At 36.6% G+C, this 19387-nt stretch overlaps 2 protein-coding genes and 1 long non-coding RNA gene across 7 annotated transcripts in view; 1 reads left to right on the top strand and 2 right to left on the bottom strand.

The window, feature by feature from the left end:
- AP-1sigma (AP-1 complex subunit sigma-2) overlaps nt 1-16054 on the bottom strand; it is an 85072-nt gene extending 69018 nt beyond the window's left edge. For 2 of the 4 annotated variants that reach the window (XM_076177710.1, XM_076177713.1), the window contains exon 1: nt 15896-16054. In XM_076177710.1, coding sequence (XP_076033825.1) covers nt 15896-15898 — 3 coding nt within the window. In that variant the 5' untranslated portion in view covers nt 15899-16054. Of the gene's footprint in view, nt 1-4402; nt 4532-15895 lie in introns of all 4 variants that reach the window. The other 2 variants (XM_076177711.1, XM_076177712.1) reach the window with 2 other exon arrangements.
- The window catches only part of LOC143020863 (uncharacterized), a 117985-nt gene that overhangs the window by 82437 nt on the left and 16161 nt on the right, over nt 1-19387 (bottom strand). The gene's annotated exons all lie outside the window — the stretch shown is intronic.
- The window catches only part of LOC143020856 (F-box and leucine-rich repeat protein 13-like), a 71343-nt gene continuing 68328 nt past the window's right edge, over nt 16373-19387 (top strand). For both annotated transcript variants that reach the window (XM_076177699.1, XM_076177698.1), the window contains exon 1: nt 16373-16538. The gene's annotated coding sequence lies outside the window, so the exon portion shown is untranslated. The remainder of the gene's footprint in view (nt 16539-19387) is intronic.

Raw genomic sequence — 19387 nt, 5'->3', positions numbered from 1 at the left:
GCACCTTTTACCTTTTCTTCTCTATTTGATTCTCCTCCTCTTCCTCTCTTAATTTCTTTCCAAAACATCTTTTTATTACTTTCAAAATTTTCTGTCATACTCTTACCCCATTTCACATCTGCTCTCCTTTACCTTTTGCTTTACTTCTCTTTTCTTTGTACCTCTCATATGACTCCCTCGTCCTATTTTGTAACCAATCTGTGAAAGCTCGCTTCTTCTCTTCAACAACCTTCTTTGTTTCCTCATCCCACCATTCACTACCCTTTCTTCTATTTCCCCCTGTCCTTCTTGTTCCACACACCATCCTTGCACACTTTATGACTCCCTCCTTGAACCATCCCCATACCTCCTCCACACCCAGCTCCACTCTATCCTTTACTCCCTCCCACTCCTCCTTCAGCTTCTTTTCATACTCCTTCTCCTTTCCCTTTTCATTCAAAGAGTTCACTCTAAGAACCTCCCTACTTTTTGTCCCTTTCCTCTTTCTCCATCTATCCTCCACTCTCAACTTACCTTCCACCAAAAAATGATCTGATATTCCCCCACCCTCTCCCCTTAGCACATGTACATCCTTAACTCTTCCTATCATAATCCTATTTACCACTACATAATCCATTAGCGCTCTATCTACCACCCTTCCCTCCACCACCCTCTCCCATGTGTACTTATGCTTGACTTTCTTCCTAAACACTGTATTTGCTATCATCAACTCTCTAGACACATTTCCACCATCAACTCTCCACTACGATTCTTTCCTGGAACTCCACATTTCCCAACCACTCCATCGATTGGATCCTTTCCTACCCTAGAATTAAGGTCTCCCTATACTATTACATTTACATTTCTTCCTAAATCCTCTATGCACTCATTTAAATCTATCCAAAAGGCCTCCCTTTCTTCTACACTCTTCTCACTTCCAGGCCCATATGCACTTACAGACCCACATCTCCTTTCCCAGTTTCACTTTCATCCATATTATCCTTGAGGAAACCTCCTTCCACTCCACTACCCGTTTACCTATCTCTTCACTTACTAGAATAGCCACCCCTTCCCTCCCTCGCCCTCTCTTCACTCCTGATAACCTCCCACTTACACCCCCAAACTTACACTCACCCTTTCCTTTCAACTTAGTTTCACTCAAAGCCAACACATCCATCTTTCTTTTCACAAACATACTACCTATCTCTTCCCTTTTATACTCTCATCTGTACCACATCCACGCACATTAAAAGACCCAAACCTTAGGGTGCTGGTCCGACAACTCCCAGACCCTCTTATGCCTTCTCATTTTTGTTTAGGAATGTCCCCTGTGGGGCTACAAGTAGAAGGATGCCTAGTCCCAATCCCCGTCCCTTTCTTCTCGCCTCTTACAATCCAAGTGGGAATACTTGGTGGCAGTATTCTTTTCCCCCACCACAGAAAAAGAATACTCAGAGAAATGGTACAGGACAGCAACAAGGGGTTGGGGGATAGCATAACGGGGGGACAGTCGTAGTATAAAAGTGTCATCATTTCTCTATGAACAGAGTTTTCCTCTATCATAGACAAAATGATGTGTGGCTCTGGTCCGTAGGGTCACCCCATATAGACCCTAAAGTATCAACTGCATGCTACTTTGCCACAATAACAAGCAGCCAATACACCACTAAAAATCAAACTAAGGGGTCAAAATATAGCAGTACTATCAAAAACAGCAAAGCTGGCAAAGTGAAAATTACAAAAATGTATGGATAAAAAAGAAATAGGCAATGAGGAAAAAGAGAGTGAAAAGACTCTTAGAAGTGAAGCAAATGAAAAAAACACGAGAACGGAGACTAAAAAAAGAATTAGCTTTTTTTGGAGAGTACTAGACCTGAGGCTGAGAAAATGGTATATAAAAAAAGGAAATGCAATAAACAAAAAAGGAGGAGAAAGTAAAAAAATGAAAGTAACATATACCAACATAGATGGCATGATTTCAGGACTGAACAAATTAAACGACTATCTGGCAGTAGAGAAACCAGATATAATGGGAATTGTGGAGATGAAATTGAAAGGTCCACTACCACCAAATACTGTGGGACAAGGTCTATACAACTATTGGATGAAAATTAGAAAGGAGAAACAGGGTGGAGGAGTCATATCTTTGACTAAGAAGGGCTTTAATGTGACAAAGATAACAGAAGGAAAAAATGAAGTGGAATTGATTATGATAAAAGTTGAAAACAGTGACATGAAAAGTAGAAAATTTGTAGTATTATATGTATATATATATATATATATATACACATACATATACAAAGGCTTTTCCCCCTTACAAGGGAGGTAGCCAAAAAGGAAAAGACATAAAATCATTCCCACCCATTCCATCCCTGAATGCACTCCACATCCCTCCACCCTCCCTCTTATCTTAGCACCTCCTGGATGACGGGTCATCCCTGCACCTTGTCCACTGCCCTGGGTCAGAAGCAGTGTCGCAAGACACAGCACATCCACAGCAAGGCCGCTTCATTAAATCGGCGACACCCCTCTCCGTCCCCCCCATGCATAAAAGGAGAAGACAGGGAGAAATCCCTTCGGGCTGCGTCCAATTTTGCTCACACATACTATCTCACCCCCCATCCCTCCGCCCATTCCACCTCAAGCATCACATCATCCATATACAACCATTCTCCATTCACCCCCGTCTTCTGTCCTCTCCCGTCCTTCCTCAACAGACATTCCCCTCTTCCCCAAAGCCCCCTTCACCCCATCCATCCACCTCATCCTAGGACGTGCCCTCATGTTCACTCCCTCCACATCTGCCTTCCATACCTCTTTTACTAGTCTATATTTACTATATATATATATATATATACACACATATATACATATACATATATATACATATATACATATATATACATATACATATATATATATATATACAATATACATATATATATACATATATACATATACATACATATACATACATATAATATACATATGTATACATATACATATATATGTATATACATATATATACATAATATATATGCATGTACATATATATATACATATATATATACATATTCATATATATGTATGTATATATATATATATATATACATATATATGTATACATATATATATATACGTATATACATACATATATATATATATATATACATATATATATATATACATATATATATATATATATATACATATATATATATATATATATATATATATATATATATATATATATATATATATATATATATATACATATACATATATATATATATATACATATATATATACATATATACATATACATATATATATATATATACATATATACATATACATATATATATACACACATATATATATATATATATATATATACATATACATATATATATATGTACAGTAAAAGCCCTTGTATCCGGCACCAATGGGACAGAAGACGTACCGAATATGAGAAAATGCCGGATACGGGAAGGGACATTTGAAAAATACATTTATTTACATTGTTCTTTTACTTATTAATATACCTTAATTCACTTTAATAATATACACATCCACATATCTATTTATCTATAAACACTGCTAGACCCTTCGCTGCATCCTTCCACGACACTATCTGCCTCTGTCGTTTTCGCGTGTTCATCGGGAAGTGATTGTAAAATTTCATCATCACTAAGTGAGAATGTTGCTGCTCGGTCACTGTCCATATCTACACACGCTTGTATCACTTCGTCACTAACGCAAAGTTTAGCACGACAACCCATCTTTCAATTCTTTCTCCATCGATTCTCTCTTGGCGATGGAAAACCCTCGAATTTCTTATTCCCTTCCTGATCTTCAAACATTATTTTCGGATATAATTTTCTCAAACATCGCATTAAAGTTTGTTGTTTTTCATCCTCCCAAGCTAGCGAAGCCATTAACATTAAACCCACATTGGAATTCGGTAATGCTACCGTCCTCAAAATAAAATAGTTTGCGCATAAAACTTTTCCGATAATTCATTTTAAAGTTTTGAATCACTCCTTGATCCATGGGCTGGATCACACTCGTTACGTTCGGCGGTAAATACACAACAGAAATGTTTCCACTGCTCAGTTCCTCAGCTGGTGGATGTGCTTTACTGTTGTCGAGTAGGAGAATAAATTTACTGTCCTCTAGAAGTCTTTTCTTTTTCAAATTTCCTTTCACTGATGGGACAAACACATGCTAGAGCCAATTCATGAATGTTTCTGAGTCCATCCATGCGTTATTTTGTGGGCGATAATTATCCACTGGTAAGTATATTAGATTTTTAAAACAATGTGGCTTCCGGTATTTTCCAACGACACACAATTTGACTTTATGGGTCCCTGCCATGTTCGTACACAGTAACACCGTCAATCTATCCTTGCTTTGTTTGAACCTTTTGGTGGTTTCCTCTGCTTCACTGGCTAGTGTAGATGCCGGTAGACAGCGGTAGAACAGGCCGGTCTCGTCAGCGTTGTAGATCTGTTCCGGTTTCAGATTGTCTTCAACAACCAATTTTGCAAACCTATGACAGAAAGGAGGAAAGAAAAGTTAAAAGATAAATATATATATATAAGTGCACTATGCATCCGTGTATGCGAGACATAAATTGAGATATGAGATGCGAATCTTTACCATGAAGGTATAGGTTAATTAACATACCTGTCTATAAACTCCTCTGCAAAAGGTAAATCAGGAGATTTTGCTTCCCCAAACACATCAAGACGACGTATTCTATGGCGATTCTTGAATCTTTTAAGTCACCCATTTGAGAACTGGCACAATTCTCCAATTGGCACATTTTCAGCAAAATCTTTGGCTTTTTCTTGCAGCGTTGGGCCTAATATAGCTGCACCTTCAGACATTTTAAGACAAAACCACTCGTACAACACTTTGTCCAGCATTTCCACACGTTTATGTTGTAGAGTGTGGTGATTTTCTGCAGCTTCAGGTGTGTCACTCAACTTCGCAAACTCTCTTAGCTTTTTGGATTGGGCCTTGATATCGTAAATGGTAGACGACCCAAAGCCGTATTCTTCCGTTAGTATTTTTCTATTTTCGCCTTTCTTCAATCTTCTGCATATGTCCACCTTTTGCTTAAGTAAAAGCACCACACTTTCTTCTTCTCAACTTTGGGCATGATAGAGTTGGCTAACATGTGCACGGAGGTGGCTAACACGTGGCGGGAGAAGTGAATGGGACTGAGAAGCCCTGGTGGTGGCGAGAGCAACTACAACCACGCGCAGGGATTTTAAACACACGCGGGAATTTTAAATTTATCTATTTTATGTATACGTCTACCTTTATCACAATTTTTCGGTTTTCGTGAAAAATATGCCGGTTATTTGAAGTGCCGGATACAAGAAGGCCGGATACGAGGGCTTTTACTGTATATACATATATATGGTCAAGATTTTGACACAGCCCAAAGGGATTTCTCCCCTTCTCTATTTTCCACATTAGGGGAGAGGAAAGAGAAGGAGCCCTGTTGTGGATGTGCTGTGTCTTGCTGCTTTGCTTCTAACCTGGGTGGTGGGAAGGAGCTAAGATAACAGGGAAACAAGCCTGGTGGATGACAGTGGAATGGGTCAGTGTGGATGTGCCTTTGACTTGGTTCCCTTCTTTATAACGGAGAAGAAGCTCTTAGTATATAGATAGATAGATGAATGTGATACAAGTGATGAGCAACTGTGTAAAGGAATGTTTCAGTTAAGATGAGTGTGTAACAAGAGGGCATAGTAAGAAAATTTTCAAGGGGAGGCCAAGACTCAATAAGTGTAAATTTTCATTCTGTAAAAGGGTAATTTACGACTAAACAGTATATAATTTATGTTAAAAACTTTTTTAAAAATACTTGATCAATACTGAGGTAATCAAGAGCTCAGATACAATTAAGATTAAAAGATAATCAACCATTCAAATGCAGAAGTCAACCACTATGACCATAATTTTGGCTCTAATTATGAGCTGGAGTCATAGGCCAAGACATTTGGTTTCTTCCAGAATCAGCATTTGTAAGATATCATGTAAAAATGACAGCAACACTGCTCTTTACTACAGCCCGCAACATGACTCCCCTATCTCATTACGCTACAACCAACCAGTTGAAGATTTAAAAAAAAAAAAAAAAAAAAAAAAACACAAGTATGGTCCCATTTTAAATATTTACTATATCTAAATTTATGTAATTTGAAAATTTAGAGATGAAAAAAGTCTGTTGATACTTTGTCTTGTTTAACACAACAAAGGTGGGGATGCATATGTTGAAGAATGGGACTGCACTTCAGTATTTTTAGAAGTGCACACCTACATGCAAAATATTAAATATTAATTTTGTAAATTATGATATATCAATTTAATAAAGATTTTTCTTGGCAGAATTCAATATCAGAAAACATTGCTAAAACCTATATGGAAATGAATGAAGTCGCTTCAACTCCTTTAGATGCCATATTTGTTTTGATAAGTTTAGAGATCAGAGATGACAACAACAACCCTGATTACAAAGTTGGAGCATGCCAACAGGAGACCCTTTGGTCCATAACTAGGTTGGATTCAAATATATATATATATATATATATATACATACATATATATATATATATATATATATAATGATGATGAAAAATAAACAAATAAAATAAAAATTATAATATAGACAATAATAATAAATTGACAGATTAATAATAAATGAAAATCAAGCAAATAATAAACAGACAAATTATAACAAGCAGACAAATAATATAAAATAAATGGCAGGCATTACAGCATCTTGCTTAGGTGTTTATTTAAATGAATCTTAAACCTTCGAACTGAACTACATTGCACCACCTCTGCAGGAAGTCTATTCCATTCATTAACTACATGGTTGGCGAAGTAGTTTCTACCCACTTCCAAATTAAATCTATTTCCTGACAGTTTGAGACCATTATTTCTCATCAGATTTTCATTGTGTAAAAATTTTGTCACTTTTGTTGTTGTCCCCCTTTAGAATCTTAACCCCTTCCATACGGTGCCGCACACGTAGGCGTCATGGACTTAGATCTCAGTGGCAGCAGCCAATGCCAGCCGTACGACGTGTCGTAATAATACTCGCATCATAAAATATAGTCACCGCTTATATCGATCGTTCTCTCTTTCACCAGCGAATTTTGAATACCACAGAGAATGGGATTCAGGGCACATTTGAGAGAATGTAAAAACACAGGGGCGACTACAATAAATATAATCAAGACGCCGATATGGCAGCCTCGCGAATACGCTCGCTCCCCATGACGCCTACGTGTGCGGCACCGTATGGAAGGGGTTAAAGACCTGTATCAAGTCATCTCCGAGTCTACGCTTTTTTAGAGAAAACGGATTCATATGTTTTAGTCAATTTTCATATTTTTGATATTTGGAATCAGTTTTGCGGCTTACCGTTGTACTTTTTCCAATCTGTCAATGTCTTTAATGAAATTCGGTGACCATACAGAAACAGCATATTCCAAATGTGGACGAACTAATGATTTACAGTATACAGGTAGTCGTCGACTTACGACCTATGCGACTTACGACTGATCGACTTTACGACCACGAGATGGTGCAATAATATCTAACATTTAATAGAGTAATAGAATTACAATGTTATGCCTGGCAGTGCAGTACATTACTCCGCACGCTGCGAGACACGAGTACGATAGTTTTCGCAGGCTGCCGGCAGCGTCAGCATCCCAGCCAGCTAAATATTCTTTCATTCTGTTTGTTTGAAGTAAAATGTTTCCTAATTTTGCATTGCATTTTGTATTTTTGTATGTTTTGCAATTAATAAAATATAAAACTTTTTATGCCTAGGCTAGTTTGTTGTCGATTACAATATGTTCAGTACAGTACTTAAATGAAAAGAATGTGTTTTGTAGAAATAAAAAAAATCCTAATTTTGCCTTACATTTTGTATTTTAATGTTTTGTAATTAATAAAATGTAACATTATTTTTTTATGCCTAGTCTGTTGTCAATGACAAAATGTTCAGCACAGCATTTTGTATTTTTATGTTTTGCGATTAATAAAATGTAACAGTAAACTTTGTTTATGCCTAGTATGTTGTCGATAACAATATTTTCGGTACAGTACGTAAACGAAAAGAATGTGTTTCAAAATATTTTTTTCCTAATTTTGCTTTACAATGATTCTAATGTAACCAACAAAAAAGGATTTGTAGGTCAAAGATGACAGGACTTTATTCAGTATGCATAGGCCTAGGCTACGTTTCCTAACGAAAATGATAAAAAGTTAATGAATATTAAACAATGTAGCTCAAAGATAACAAAATTTTATTCAGTATGCATACGTTTCCTAAAGAAAGTCTGATGGTAAAATAATACAAAGGTTAACAAATACAGTATTAAATATCATAGGTCAAAGATGATAGGATTTTATTCAATATGCTTTAGGCCTAGGCTACGTTTCCCAAAGAAAATCAGATGAAATTATAAAAAGGTTAAAAATACTATACAACATAGTTCAAAGATGCTAAGATTATTTCAGTATGCTAAATATACTATATATATATATATATATATATATATATATTATATAAAGGGTAATATATACTGTATATATATATAGACCGACTTGCGTCCAGATCGACTTACGACCTGTCTGTCGGAACCGAACTCGGTCATAAGTCGACGACTACCTGTATAGCTTGTTAATTAGAGATGGACTTTTGAAGTCAAAGGATCGTGCAATCAGTCCTAGAATCTTATTTGCTTTCTCACAGGCTGAAATACATTGCTTAGATGATTTGAGATCGTTACTGATAATTACCCACGAGATCCTTTTCACTATCCAATTTTGTTAATGAATTTCCAAATAACTTATAATCGTACTCACTGTTATTTTTACCTATGTGCATAACCTTGCATTTACTTAAGTTAAATTTCATTAGTGACTTTTCAGACCATTACTGTAATTTACCTAAATATTCTTGAATATCTAATTGATTTAAGTGATCATTTGCCATTCCACACAATTTTATATCATCAGCAAATTTGGAGACAATAGATTTTAGTCCGTGGTCTATATCATTTACATATACTATGAATAGAAGTGGCCCAAAAACAGAACCCTGAGGAGCTCCACTCATAACACTTTCACATCTAGAAGTTTTGCCATTTAGAACAACTCTGTTTTTTATCATTCCACCAATTTCTAGTCAAACTTAATAAGCTACCACTTATTCCGTGTGAAGCAAATTTAAGTAGTCTTTCATTGAGGACAGTATCAAAAGCTTTTGCAAAGTCTAAATATATTATTTCTTTTGTCATAATTCAAGATGTCTGTGTTGTGGAATTTTAGTAAGTTAGTCACGCAAGAATGTTTCCCCTGAGTCCATGCTGGCTAACATTTATCAAACAGTTGCTTTCTAAATGATGTTCGATAGCATCTCTGATTATATTTTCCATCAATTTTCCTATGATTGAAGTCAAGCTTATAGGCCTGTAGTTATTTGATTTCCTTTTGTCACCTTTTTTGAATACTGGAGTAACGTTAGCTAGCTTCCATTCTCTTGAGACATCTCCAGATATGATGGATTTTTTTTTTAAATAATTTCTAATTGGAACAACAATCTCATTTTACATTTCATTTAAGATTCTTGGATGCCAACCGTTTTATTAATTTTGAGTTTCTCTATACACCTTTTCATTTTTTCTTTTGTTATGTTTACCGTAGTGAGTTCAGCCTAGATTTTTCACATGATTCAGTTTGGAGTTCACTTTGAGGTGTTTCATTTACGAGTACTGAGCTAAAATAGTTGTTTACAATATCACACATTCCTTTGGTTGAATACTCAAGTTGACCGTCAGCAGATAATAATGGGCCTAATAACCTTTTTATCTCTAATGTAACTATAGAATTATTTGGAATTATCTTTGGATTTATCAGTGATATTCATTTTGTATTGTCGTTTTCATTTTTTTGTCTTTTTTAAATCTTTCTGTATTATTACATAACTTTGATAATCATTAGGTGCACCCAAGCACTTGTATTTCTTATAAGCTTGTCTCTTTTTAACAATAATTTTTTCAGTTTCTTTGTGAAGCCATTTTGAGCGAGTATCTGATCTACAGGTCTTTCGCTTAATTTTGCCTCCCAATCTGTAAGCTGGCTCCTGACATAGTCCTACAAACTGAGCTTTACTAAAATCAGGTATTTTAGATACACAAATATCTATTTTAAAAAATTTCTAGCAGCTTGAATCTAAGTTTCACCAACTTCTACATTGGTTATCATGCTTTCACGGCTAGTAATCAATAGATCAAGTAAGTTTCCATGTCTTCTGGCCTCTTTTACATGAACTATGTATTAGGATGGTTTGGACACATGGAAAGAATGAGTGAAGAAAGACTAGTAAAGGAGGTATGGAAGGCAGATGTGGAGGGAGTGAACATGAGGGGACGTCCTAGGATGAGATGGATGGATGGGGTGAAGGGGGCTTTGGGGAAGAGGGGAATGTCGGTTGAGGAAGGATGGGAGAGGACAGAAGACAGGGGTGAATGGAGAATGGTTGTATATGGAAAATGTTGTGATGCATGAGGTGGATTGGACGGGGGAATGGGGGTGAGGTAGTGTGTGTGAGCAAAAATTTTTGACGCAGCCCAAAGGGATTTCTCCCTGTCCTCTCCTTTATATGGGGGGACAGAGAGGGAGGGTCGCCGATTTAATGAAGCGGCCTTGCTATGGATGTGCTGTGTCCTGTGACACTGCTTCTGACCCAGGGCAGTGGACAGGGTGCAGGGATGACCTGTCATCTACGAGGTGCTAAGATGGGAGGGAGGGTGGAGGGGTGTGGAGTGTTTTCGGGGATGAAATGGGTGGGAATGTTTTTGTGCCTTGTCCTTTTTGGTTACCCCCCCTGGTAAGGGGGAGAAGGGCCTTGGTATATGTATGTATGTAAGTAATTGTCACCAAGAAAAGCTATCAAGCAACTACGTCTATGGCCATGTTCAAGGGTCATCCAATCAATGTCAGTAAAATTGAAATCACCCATTATCAATAAGTCCTAGTTGCAGAAACTAGGCAGTTCTAGAAACAACAGATTGTTGTCTGCTAATGATAATGGTATTGGACATTAATTTTTTGTCCATTTATCTGGGTTAATTCTACCCACAAACTATCATATGCATCCTGTTTTACTTACTCAAAACACGGGCATGGACATGGTTTTAACATACAACAGAACACCCCCAACATTCTTGTGGTATCTATCCTGATGAAAGTGTTTAAATCCTGCAATACTAAATTCAGCTTCAAACTCTTAACCATTTAACCATGTTTCAGTTATTCCTATCATACCGAGATTTTCACTTTTGACATACGCCTGTATTTCTTGGAATTTATTCCAAATACTACAAGCATTAAAGTACATGATATTAAGAAACTAGTTACTATTTCTTTTTGACACATTTTGTATTTCAACATCATGCCTTACATTATAATTTTGTTCTTTATTGACACATTGCTCTATATTGACATTTGGTCCTTCATTGACATTCAATGCCTCATGGACATGTCCCATCATGGATATCTTGTCCCTCAAGGTCATTCGATCTCTTATGTACACTTTGCCCCCCTACGTCACCATGTTCCACACCGGCCACCCGTCTTTCACTGACATTCTGTCCAGCATCCCTTCCTAAAACTATATTCTGTCCTCCACTGACATTATATCCTACCATGATATTTCGTCCTCCACTATCATTGCATACCATTGTGATATTTTTTCTTTCACTATCATTATATCCACCTTGATATTTTGTCCTCCACTATTAATACATCCCATAGTGATATTTAGTCCTTTGACTTTACATCCTTGTGTAATATTTCGTCCTCTACCGACATTATATCCTAAAATTATATTTTTTCCTACACTGACCTATTGCTCTACATTATTACTATACCCTACTCTGTTTTCCCCAATACATTTCCTCTTCCTTTTGAGTTCCCACCCCAAAAAACAAACTAGTTCATTACAAACTCCCACAATGAGGTTTGTAAGAACATCTTTGCCTCTGTGAGTAAGGTGGATCCCATCAGAAGCATAAAGGTCATGATGCCTGGAAAAGAGATACCAAGGATCAAGAAAGTGGTATCCCAGTTGCGTGCACAATTGTGATATCCTCTCATTGATCCCTATGGCTCTACTGTTCTAACATGTGCCAGCATAGATCTTCGGAAGGATCCCACAGACTATGTGTTGGCTCCCACAGTCTTTCATCTCCTGAAGAAGGACCTTGTAATTCCAAACAAGTTCCTCTGATCTCACCCTACACACATTGTTACTTCCTGCATGAACAATCGTAACCATGTTCATCTACCTTTGCTCCCTGATGGTCTGGGTACAATTGGTGATCCCACAGCCCATTTGACATACAAGCCTGCAATGTCATTTAATCTTCCACTGCAGGATGTCATCATAGCCTCGCACCATGGAGTCCCCAACCACCAAGAACTCCTGATTTTCAGCCACATCATCCTCCAGCAGAGCAAAATGATTGGCTAAAGCTAGCGGTTGCTCCGCAGGGCACCCATTCAACGAACGTGGGCTCGACAAATGGGACCCCACAGAGCACCACTCGCTCACAGCAGTGGCAGATGTGGAAGAGGTGGAACACTCTTTGGGCTGCGGGAAAGATTCTCTCTTCTCACAGAGCACACTCTTGGGAAGACGAATTTCCTCTTCACACTTCCTGAGATGGTCCTCCAAGTTCACACAACCTTCACAATTGGTAAATTTTTAGTTTCGACCATGGGCACAATATAGCAATAGAAAATTAATTATTAATTTTGTAAATTATAATGTATCAACGTAATATGCAATTTTGTGAGCGGAAATAGAAAACAAAAATGTGCTAAAACAGATTTCGTAAGTAACGAAGTCGTGTCAGACGAATGGTACGCCATGTTTGTTATGATAGATGCCGATGTCAAAGAACTGAAAGGATGATAAATTCGTCTAACCTAACCTAAACTAACCTAACCTGTGTTTAATAAATCATTACCTGCAAATTAAATGTCATCCGGTTCGTCCTCGTTGTCATCGTCACGAGAGACGTCTCGTTGGCAGGCTTTTCAACCACTCTCTCAGCTTCCAGGGTATACAAAGTTCTTGCAGCTTGAAGGAATGCATGTATCTCCGCTCCATAACATTCCTTCAAGAAAATGTATCTGGCGAGGTACTGTCAGAAGTACCGAGGCCGTCAATTGACAGACAACAAGATGGCGTCCCGATCCTATGCTACAGACTTCGTTCATTAGCATAGTTGCTTGTAGCAAGGTATTTTTTATTTTCATTTCCGCCCACAAAATTGCATATTACGTTGATACATTTAAATACACAAAATTAATAATTAATTTTCTATTGCTATATGGCGGCCATGGTTGAAACTACAAAAAAAATAAAGGACAATTTATAGTTCCTCACAAACCATTTTGCTCTTCCTTTGGCAATACAAATGGCAAAGAGAAAATATAAAACAACAAAAGAAAATAAAAGCGGTCACTAAATAAACTAAATGCACAAAGCATACTCTGCTTACCTTATATGATTACTCCTACCTTTGGAGTACAGTAACAGACTACAGTTTTGATTCTAAATTACTAAAACTACACTTTATCTTATACTTGTATCTGTATAACGCTATACGTATACAATTACAAAAACACAACACAATCACTTGTCACCATTGGAAGACATAATAAACTTCACAAGAAGTAATAAACTTAAGAGGTATTCGCTAGCTAGTGTCTTGGCAGAAGATGAGTTCTCAAGCTGAGGTCATTGAGCAGACTGATCACTGAGAAAACTGAGGTCACTGACACTGAGCAGACTGAGGTCACTGAGCAGACTGAAACTGATGACCTCTAGAATTATAGGTACTGCATTACTAAATGCAGATTAGGTTAGGTTAGAATAGATAAATTTATCATACTTTAATTTCTTTGGCCTCAGCCTCTACCAAAACAAAGATGGCATCTCAAGCAACCGAAGCGGCTATGTGTTCATTTATAGCTTTTAGCAACTTTTTCTTTTATTGATTTCTCCCATGAATTAAATGTATTATAATTTACTAAATTATTTAATTTTTTCTATTACTATATCATGTAAATGTGCACTTCTAGAAATTTACCAATTTATCATACTTTAATTTCTTTGGCCTCAGCCTCTACCAAAACAAAGATGGCATCTCAAGCAACCGAAGCGGCTATGTGTGTTCATTTATAGCTTTTAGCAACTTTTTCTTTTATTGATTTCTCCCATGAATTAAATGTATTATAATTTACTAAATTATTTAATTTTTTCTATTACTATATCATGTAAATGTGCACTTCTAGAAATTTACCCTACAGTTCTAAACTAGTGCTAAAAATTGGTACATGTAATTGTAATGATTTAATCATTTACCACTTTACCTAAAAGTAAATGCACTACATTACTGTACGCTAGTTCCTGTTAGTTGTCGCTGGTTCTTGCTAGTTGTCACTAAGTAGTGTGACCGCAAATTACATGAAAATCACACATTTTAAAGAAAATAGTTGAAGCAATTCAACTATATGCAATCTATTACACTAATAACGGGTCTCACTAATTGCCGAACAAACCGAACAAAACCGAGAAAAGCCGAACAAAACAACAAAACCCAAACAAGGACGGGTTTTGCTCAAATGCACACTTCTATATATATATGGTTGCATTATTTGAACTATTTTAGTTAAAATGTGTGATTTGCATGTAATATGATCAAAGAGAACTTACGTTTTTATCCTCTGCAATTTTACCGACCCCAGCTACGATTCGTCCAGCCCGCCGTCTATGGTCACTGGTGGTATGGATCAAACTACACTCTTTTAAGTTTCTTACTGTTGTGTTATTAGTGTAATAGACTGCATATAGTTGAAATATTTAAACTCTTTTCTTTAAAATGTGTGATTTTCATGTAATTTAACACAACAGTAAGAAACTTAAAAGAGTGTAGTTTGATCCATACCACCAGTGATCATAGACGGCGGGCTGGACGAATCGTAGCTGTGTTCGGTAATTTTGCAGAGGATAAAAACGTAACTTCTCTTTACACATTTTAAAGAAAATAGTTCAAATAATGCAACCATATATATATAGAAGTATGCAATTGAGCAAAACCCGTCCTTGTTTGGGTTTTGTTATTTTGTTCGACTTTTCTCGGTTTTGTTCGGCAATTAGTGAGACCGCTAATAACACGTTTTTATGTGGGAAGTTATTCGTAGTTTGATCCAGTTGTAGTGGGGCGTTTTGGTATACCCAAAGAGGAACATTTTGACTGAAGGCCAAGTGGGACGTTTTGACAGTGGGACGTTCTGACTGGCGTGCACTGTATTAGTGTATAGCTTAATGGACACTGTCTATGGTAATGTAGTCCACATTAACATCTCAAAGTTATGTACCTCTGTTCATAATCAACCCCATCACATACTCCTTTGACAATTTAGTGTCCCTGCCACTGTATTTCATGTTAGGGTAACTTTACCAAACTTACTATGCAAATTATGGAAACGCACAAAAGCTGCAGTTTTATCATTATGATAATGATTATCCATATCAATACTAAAACTATATTTATTTCTTCAATCAAACTGGGTAACTACAAGGCTACCCATGTGAAAAAGCATATATTACCACAAAAATAGGATCTACACTTAGTCTTAGAGGGTAACCTATTCAATATCAGATATCATCATAATCATGATAAAATTCATATATTGCGAGATAAAGATTTGCATAGTTTGTTTACATCTGTCTAAACATCTATTTCAAACTACCCAGTTTAACTTATTTATGATTATGGTACAGAATAAGTATCGTAAAACATACCATCTTCCTATTATTAGCAGTTATTTATATGAGGTTTCCTCCCTCAGCTCACACCCTTCACAATCTGTGTCACAACCTCATGTGTCAAGTTTGAAAGAAGTGATTATTTTTCTTTTCCACATAAAAAATTACAATGAATTATAATCTACTTAATATAGAGTTTCTCGTGGAATTTAATACCGCTATCTGTTGAGATGATTTATCACATATATTGTACACAGTTTAAAATTATCCTCATATAGTAAATTTAACTAAATCCGATGCCAGGGTCATATATGGCGAACATAGATATAATATTTTTTGTTATTTTTTGTAAGGTGTAAGATATTCTTTTAATACGTTAACTACTGTAATTGTTCTCTTCATATTTATATCAATGTAAAAAGTACAATTTTATATCATCCAATTATATTTATTATAAAAATTACAGTAACTTTATAACTAAAATATTTTTGAAAAATGTTTTGCAACTATATATTCAACCATAGTCCCAGTCCCACTACCAAAGTTTACATAGGAAAGTCAAACGAATACCAACGAGGGGAAGGTAGTTCAGATAAGAAACAAATTCCTTACTAAGATTGTTACAGCATCTAGGAGGAAGATCTTGTACATTAAGGGACAACTACGCGAATTTCAACAGGTGAGTTCGAGAGGAGAATGCATGTAATGGGAGCGGAGTAAAGGGTGTGGCCATGATGTACTTACCCATTGCCAAAACCAGGTTGTAACTAAAATTATATTTCTGTGTCTAGCAATGGGACAGAACTTGATGTTATGATTTCTGACATTTTCGGCAGAAGGCCGGTAATGATGTTTTGGGAATAAATTTGGGTGTAGAGATGGATCCTTACAAATTATATACTGTTGACAGTCACATTGTTTTGGGGAAATGGGATTATGGTTAAATTATAGAAATGGATTTGATAATTTTGGGGAAATTGTTAACAGTAATTGGATTATAACTTGCAGCAGTAAATTGTCAAAGAACATGTACTTCAGTATCATGTCACTGGAAACACATTTTTAGGTATTTTTTTTTAGAAGTGCATAGGTACGCAGTATTATAGAAAATTAATCATTTTTGTAAATTATAATACATCAACATAATGTTATTCTTGGCAGAAATCAATGATAGGGTAAATGTTCAGTTGTGTATATGATGAAATATATTGTTAGAAAATAAAATATTAATTTTGTATATTATAATAGGCTGGATAGAGTGAAAAATGAGGAGGTGAGGAGGAGAACAGGGGTGAAAAAGGATTTGGGAGATAGGGTTGATGAAAGAATATTAGGATGGTTTGGACACATGGAAAGAATGAGTGAAGAAAGACTAGTAAAAGAGGTATGGAAGGCAGATGTGGAGGGAGTGAACATGAGGGGACGTCCTAGGATGAGGTGGATGGATGGGGTGAAGGGGGCTTTGGGGAAGAGGGGAATGTCTGTTGAGGAAGGAAAGGAGAGGACGGAAGACAGAGGTGAGTGGAGAATGGTTGTATATGGATGATGTTGTGACTGCATGAGGAGGAATGGGCGGGGGGGTGGGGTAGTATGTGTGAGTAAATTTTGACGCAGCCCGAAGGGATTTCTCCCCGTCCTCGCCTTATGCAAAGGGGGACGGAGAGGGGTGGTCGCCAATTAAATGAAGCGGCCTTGCTGTGGATGTACTGTGTCTTGCGACACTGCTTCTGACCCAGGGCGGTGGGTAGGGTGCAGGGATGACCCGTCATCCAGGAGGTGCTCAGATGAGAGGGAGGGGTGTAGAGTGTGTTTAGGGATGAAATGGGTGGGAGTGTTTTTATGCCTTTCCCTTTTTGGCTATCTCCCTTGGAAGGGGGAAAAAGCCTTGGTATATGTATGTATATTATGAACGTAATATGCAATTTTCATGGCGAAAATAAAAAACAAAGATGGTAAAACAGATTTCATAAGTAACGAAGTCATGGCGGACGAATGGCACGCCATGTTTGTTATGATAGATGCCGACGTCAAAGAAATGAAAGGATAAATTCGTCTAACCTAACGTGTATTTAGTAAATCGGTACTTTTAATCTAAGGTCATCCGGATAGTCGTCGTCATCACAGATGTTGCCGGTGTGTTCAATCACTCTGATAGCGGGGTATATAGGTTTTTCATAGCTTGAAGTAATGCATGGATTTCAGCTCCATAGCATTCCCTCAAGAATATATACCTCGTGAGGTACTGGCAGAAGTACTGAGGGCGTACACCAGGCCTCGGCTAGACCGGGCAGACAACACTTGACAAACAGCAAGATGGTGTTCTGATCCTATGCTAGCGACTTCATTTGTTAGTATATTTGCTTGTAGCAAGGTGATTTTTATCTTTATTTCTGCCAAGAAAAGCACATATGTTCATGTATTATAATTTACAAAATTTATATTTAGTTTTCTAATGCTATATTAGCTAGGTCAACATGAAAATGGAATTCCTGATATTTGAGCTGAAGTAGTTCTCACAGGATGCAAAAATTCGCTATGAGTACAATGCAATTTGAATTATCCATCTAGCTGTCCTAGTTCCCGAGATATTGCATTTTGAATGGAATTAAATCGGGCCGAAACGTATGGTCTGACTAATCGCCGATCAAACGTAAACAATGATGGTTTTTACTGACAGGCACAATTTTATATAAAAAGTTAGCATATGGTTGTATTATTTGACCTATTTTCTTGAAGATATGTGATTTCCATGTAATTTGATTAAAGAATTACGATTTTATCCTCTGCAAAATTACCCACCACAGCCACGAATACCATCAAATTACATGAAAATCACACATTTTAAAGAAAATAGTTTGAATAATTCAACTATATGCAATCTATTACACTAATAACACAATTGTAACAAACTTAATAGTGTAGTTTGATCCATACCACCAGTGATAATAGCGGGCAGGACGAATCGTAGCTGTGGTCCGTAATATTATGGAGGATAAAAACGTAACTTCTCTTTGATCAAATTACATGAAAATTACACATTTTAAAGAAAATAGTTCATATAATTCAACTATAAGTCTATTACACTAATAACATAATAGTAAGAAACTTAATAGAGTGAAGTTTGATCCATACCACCAGTGATAGATAAGATGGCGGGATGGATGTTGACGTTGTTGTTATCCGATAATCCGACCCGATAGAAATAAACTAATTAGTACCACCGATTTCTCAGCTCTTCCGTAACACGCAGCCTTTATTTTGGTATTAGAATAATCTGCGAGACTAGTAGTTTTCGTTCATTTTGGTCAGTTGCCAATACATTGAATTTATGTAGCTCATTTTTTACGCTGAAACATAAACCAATTTTCGATTTACTACTGAATGCAAGCCGCCATGTTTATCTTATTTTTTATGTACCGACATGTAACTAATGATGTAATTGTTTGAAATTTACTACGATAGTAGTAAATACACTCGCATAACATTTGTATGAATGAAATTTCCTGCGGTATGTAAATTTGGCCGTTT

The sequence above is a fragment of the Oratosquilla oratoria genome, chromosome 41, assembly GCF_046742065.1.
Source record: "Oratosquilla oratoria isolate Oo_2021 chromosome 41, ASM4674206v1, whole genome shotgun sequence".
Lineage (NCBI taxonomy): Eukaryota > Metazoa > Arthropoda > Malacostraca > Stomatopoda > Squillidae > Oratosquilla > Oratosquilla oratoria.
Note: the sequence above shows the minus strand (reverse complement) of the source record. Positions and strands in the feature narration are given on the sequence as shown.